The 6,000-nt window shown below is 40.7% G+C and overlaps 1 protein-coding gene across 1 annotated transcript; it reads right to left on the bottom strand.

The window, feature by feature from the left end:
* Positions 1-495: 495 nt before the first annotated feature.
* LOC103140444 (OTU domain-containing protein 1) lies at positions 496-3,210 on the bottom strand. The gene has a single exon (XM_016673178.1). The coding sequence runs from the start codon at positions 2,933-2,935 to the stop codon at positions 1,727-1,729; it is 1,209 nt and encodes a 402-aa protein (XP_016528664.1). The 5' UTR covers positions 2,936-3,210; the 3' UTR covers positions 496-1,726.
* Between the last annotated feature and the right edge of the window lie 2,790 nt (positions 3,211-6,000).

Below are 6,000 nucleotides of genomic sequence, written 5' to 3' on the forward strand. Positions count from 1 at the left end.
TCAGAAACAATCCAAAAAATAAAAACAAATCCATGAAATTTATAGAAATAACTCAAGATCATCAATACACCAAAACTTAAGTGTGGTGGGAGTAGGCATGGACTGAATAACGGTGTGAAGCAATTCTGGTTTCACAAATTCTAAAACGTACTGTATTATGTGCCTACAATTTATGGTTGTTTTAATGACAAGCCAGATAAAGTGCCAGAGTGACTGGAATTTTCTCCAGTTGTGTGGAACATAGACTCTCTACCGCTACCCCTCCCCCACATGCTGCTGCTCGTCAGCTGTCTGAAAAAAAAATACACCTTTTACGTGCTTAGAAAAAAAGAAAGAAACATGATTTAAAACAAAAAGAGAGAATCCACCCGTCACTCTTACGGTACTACATGTTTGCTTTAAAACTACCGCAAAACTAAGTTGGCACAATTTATATCTTTGTATATGCCAATGCATTAAGATAAAAAAAAAAGATAAACAGTTATATCTGTAGTAATATATTACTTCAGCAGCAGTAGAAAAGTTTTACTGATCTAAAGAAAACCAGTTAGAACATGTTATACTTTTCGTTAATGCTGTGCTACTGCGGATAAAACGTGGTGAGAATCCAATAACCAACTTACGCCTAGTTGGAACTGTTGTGCAAAAGAGAGAAAACAGATTTTTTTTTAAATACAAAGATAAAAAAAATAACATACTGTACATACGTAAGAAAATGCAATCTAAAATTCACTGCATTTCAAACTGGGTTCTTACACATTTCAAAACAAAATTCCATACATTTCCCAGTTCAAATGGACAGTTTTTTCAGCAGTCTTTATTAACATTTTGGACATTTGAATATAAAACACTAATGTTGAAATGGGTTAAATAGTTGTCAGTTGTAGGTTTTGCAAGTCATGAAAATTAAACTGGCTTTATTTTTTGGAATGCAAGGTTTCACTACTTTTTTGTGTGTCTGGACTAACTGGGATCAGCTCCATCTTAAAATCTATAATTGATTTCACAAATAAAGATTGGAGGATCTCTCATAAAATGTGGGCTCTTTATATTAGATGGAGAACTTTTTTCAAGTTTATTAGGGTTGGTCAAAATCATCCACTTTACAGTTGCCTGAAACCTAAAAAGTAGTGAAATGGTTCTTTGTGGGGGTTTGAGATACATTCAGTCAGTGAGTCAAAAACCAAACATAATAATGGGTAACATTAAAATGTAGTTGTGATGAAGCAAAGACAAAGCAAGCCATTCAGACATAAAAACACTTCAATTTTTTTTGGCATTTTTAGACGATTATCCTCAGGAAATAGAAAAGGAAAAGTCAGAAATCCAACAGTTTTCTAAGTGCTTTTTGTACAAATTCCAGACTGCATTGGAGCCCTGTTAAAAATGTGTGAACTGTTGCAGAAATGATGTCAAAAGTATAAATGGTCGGCCAAGAAAAAGGCAAATAAATGTTGTACACTGCAAAAATACTGAAACTCAAAGCATCACTGATGTCAACATAACTAAAATCATCCAAAAAAAACCAAAAAAAAAACAAGCATACATCCTTTCAAACTCCAATCTGGACGTTCTGGTATGTAGAAAAACTCAAGTCTGTGCACCGCACTTTGTTTCACACATAGAAATCTTATAAAAAATAATTTAAAGCAGGAAGAAAGTCATCAGAAGAGTCTCCATCGGTCATTCTGTAAGAAAATATGTCCTCCGTCATACAAACTTTATTTCAAACACAACCATTTTGTTCTAGGTACATCTTAGACAGCGAGGCTGCCATAGATTTTGCCAGCTCCTCGTCCCGCTTCCTCTGCATGTGTGATTGTCGACACCAGTCCTCATACTCTGGGTTGGGGAGACGCTTGTCCAATACGACATCGTAGTGACCATTGCTGAGCCAGCTAAGCCAGATTGCCGGTTTGGAGGGGTCCTCCTCCCCAAGATAGTGCACCATGGTGGAAACAGTGGAACTCTCCAGGCTGCCACCAGTCGTAAGGTGGATGTTGACATTCAGCATTTGACTCATGGCTAGGAGCTCTGGATACCCAGCCCAGGCACCATCCTGCGCCGCGTTGATCAAGAACTCTCCAACGTCCCCCTCAATGATGGGTATGAACTCATCCAGGTGGTCGGCGATGTGGTGCACGGTCTGCTCCCGCAGCTCCCCATGCCTTGCTTGGTCTCCGTATGTGGCTTTGCACACAGCTCTGTACAGGCAGTTGCCATCTGGAATGATGTGGTACCTGTACTTGTGTCTCTCCTGGAGGTACTTGTTCTGCCTCTCCACCTCAGCCAGATACCTGGTGACCTTATCGTTGATGTCCCCTGTTTCTTGGCATCTCTGCGGTGGAGACTCCTGGAGGACACTGAGCTCAAAGGCCTTGTCCTCTTTACGAGATGACCCCCTGGGAGAAAGTTCTTCAATATCCACTGAGGCAAATCCATTCCTTCTGGAAGATGCCTGGGAAGAAGTTTCATCCTCGTATGAATTCCTCATCGTCCCATTGATATTGCTGCTCCTAAAAACATGATTCCCAGGAAACATCTCATCAGTTCCGTTGCCCAGATGATTAACCATCTCCACCATTATATCTGAATCACAGTCATTTTCACCTCTTTGCGACTTGTTCTTGGGCTTCTTGATAATGTGAACCGGTACAGACCTTTCCACTCCATCAGGTCTACGGATTATTATCTCAGCCGTCGATGTAAAGTGAACTGGCCTCACCGGAGAGGCTTCGTAGCAGGAAAATGCTGGCATGTTTGTCTCACTGCCCTTAGTCGCTGAAGTTGTGCGCAGTCGAAGTTGTCCGTCGACCTTAGAGGAACTTTGCGTCGCCGCGTTGGAGTGTTCGGACGCCGGAGACAGATTGACAGTAACTTTCCTGGACCTGGACGCCCTCGGGTAGTGTGTGAGAACGCTGTTGTACAGCTGCATGTTTGAAACGCAGTCCTTTATAGCGGGCGAAGCGGCCGTGCCGTTACGAAAACATGACAACAGCGGCTAAAAATACATTAAGACCCGTGTCATCGGTAACAACAGCGGGGAGCTGTTGGGAACGTCTCCATGGCCCCCAGCCCCCTTATCAGCAACACGCAGAGACGACGACACGCTCCAGTTCGGGCTCTTTGCGTCATTTGCAGACAGGGTGCCTCCCTAATTTTAGAGTTGAAACTGCAGCTGGACCCTTCTGGTTAAACAGTCAGGCAGGATTAAATCACATAGACTTCCCTTCGAGATTTTCAAGATAAAATTACATTAAACAAAAGTNAGCTCGAAAGCCTGGAAACTGCAGCTCCAAGAAGGAGCTTTCTCCTTGAAGGTGATACTCTTTGTTTTGCCCCCCAAGTGTTTTGCACAGCTGAATGGTTGCCAAGAAAGATTAAAAGATTTCTCAAGCATGCATTAAAGAATCAAAGCAACACTCCAGGGATGTTTTAGACAAGGGAATAACATTATAACATGATGTAAAGCTAAAAAAAGTCAATTTTACATACATAAATCTTAACTCAGAGGTTTCAGGTATTTAAACAGTACTACCTTGTACCATTTTTAACAAATACTTTTTTTATCATACCTGGTGGTTCTGTTTAGTTTCTGTATTCAAAAAGGACTGAACTAAGGACCACTATGGCTTAAAAAAAAATAAAATTGAAGCTTTTTTCTGTCTGGTTTGTGGTGATGGGCAGGAAGCCTGCAGGGCCCTTATCAGATTGGATTTTAAGGAAGCAACGGTGTCTGAACACAATGTTGATTAAAGAGCAAAGCTGTGGATCACTGATAATTATCAGTAAACTTAATTTACCTGCAGTTTAACTGAACACAAAGGATAGGTCGGCCTGCGGTGGGAGCAAGACTTGGAAGGCAAATACAGGGGGGAAGGGTGTGCTGTGTACTTCTTTGGAGAGGATTAACAATGAGTATATTTTCCAACCCTTAAGAGGTTGGTTGTTTTTTGCTTTCTTTCATTCTGTCTCAGAGCTTCCTCTCAACCATATCACGAGTCATTAATGACTGTAGCATTTGGCTGATATCAACAGCTCAATCTGTAAATGAGGGCAACAGAAAAGCTCCGCACTGACAAAACTTTGAGAATATTTTTTCTTTTGTGCAAACAGAGAGGTAGCATTACCAATGCTTCCCACAGGAAAGGACACTAAATAATCATTTAGTTTGTAGCTTGTTGGAAAAATGTCAAGGTCTGTCAAACTTTCAGTTATACTGCAGCTGACCTAAAATGATCTCCATCACAATTTCCTTCTTGAGCGAGCCATCAATGTTTGATTAGAGACTTTTTAGTAACTCTCAGGCTCATGAATTTAAAATGTGCTTCCAATCTCTCTCTGAAACACACCATCCTACACAAGAACAAAGTGAGCTTTTCATTTTCAATAAGAAATCCTTTACTCCTTCGTGTATTTTCAGCTGTTGATTGTCCCTAAATCCCTTTTGAAGAAAAGTGACTCAAGGGCAGAAATGAGATGACTAGATTCGCTGCGACAGTTGGAACCAATTAGCTTTAAGTTGCAGCAGTTCCCTGACGAGAACCACCAAGCATGTCTCACAGTATTTGCCGCATCAAGTTAAGATAATACTATCCCAATCATTGGAGAAAGGGGCCATCACTCAGTCAACAAGTCTGAGATGCTTTTGTAGTTAAGAGAAGTGTTCATCATCTGTTCCTTAAACCAGATTCATGGTACATGAGACTCTTCGGGGGGATAATTGACCAGAATGAGGTATATAGATGCTAATCATTCTTTGGTGACCTGTACAAAATCTTGGTCAGCGCAAAGCATTGCATAGAAAACTTTCCAACTGAAAAATGTGTGACAGACAGAAGCTAACACTGACTGTTGAGTGTGAAAAATGCTGCAGTAGCAGCAAGAAAGTGACTTTTTTGCCTTACAGAACGCTAAACCTAATTGATTCTAAAAATGAAGGATGGACAACATACAGCTTCTTTCACTACAAAACTTAAATTCAACAATTACTTGAAAGTTTCTGGGTGGATGGACGGACGGACGGATGCCAACAAATGGCTGATCCCAAATGCTTAATTGTAACTGTTAAGGGTGACAAAACCCGTAAGGTGATTCCGTAATCATTCTCATTTAATTCCAAATTAGTTATATATGTGCATTCAATTTTTATTCCACGATCTAGTTTGTTTTTGGGTTCAAAATAACATGTAAGTTTGCATACAAAGTGCTACTACAACTGCCATGTAATGCATAAACCTCTTTAGTTTGAGTTTACTTGAAAATCTCCAATGTTGTTCTTAATAGCCAAATTCTTTCCCCCTCGCTGTTGAAACAGATGAATAATGAAAGAAGATATGAGAGTGGCTTTGTCTCTTTTTTCAAGCTGCTGTGAAGGTACAAAATATGCCTACAACCCCGGTAACAAGCCAGTCTTTCTTAAGAAGAGTCCAGATGGTTTATTATCCCAGAGACAAGAATATAAACATTTTAGCTCAACTGTTGCATGAATCAAACATTGAAAGACTGTGAGGTCGAAAGAATCAATAATGCAGGTTCTAGTGAGAATGCAGTACTGTCATCAGGGCTTTATATCCTGTCTCTGGGGCCCCCCTGTGGCCTTGTGAGACAGTTTCGGTCCTCGGTCTTCTGGAGATGAAGCATGTGAGCACCAACTCACCACTTGAAAACATCTAAACTTCATATTTCTGTCTATTTGCCCCACAGGCAGCAGCTACGCCTCAACATTTCAAAAAGAATTCAGCGTCTTATTTTGACAGCATGTCAAGTGTGAGATTGGAGAAAAGCAGAATGCTTCTGCCTGAAGTGGACAAAAGGGATATGAGGGAAGACAAACTACCTCTCCTTCCAGACTGATGTAAATAAATGGTTTCTCCATTCTCTTTATGGCATATTGATTTTTTGTTCAGCAGCCGACTGCAGAGGGAGGACGGGAGATAAACAGATAAGCAGAGAGGAGTCCCAGGCTCCTTTCTGTGCACATTAAAGGCATTCTGCTAG

This window comes from Poecilia formosa, unplaced genomic scaffold (assembly GCF_000485575.1).
Source record: "Poecilia formosa unplaced genomic scaffold, Poecilia_formosa-5.1.2 Scaffold71, whole genome shotgun sequence".
Classification (NCBI taxonomy): domain Eukaryota; kingdom Metazoa; phylum Chordata; class Actinopteri; order Cyprinodontiformes; family Poeciliidae; genus Poecilia; species Poecilia formosa.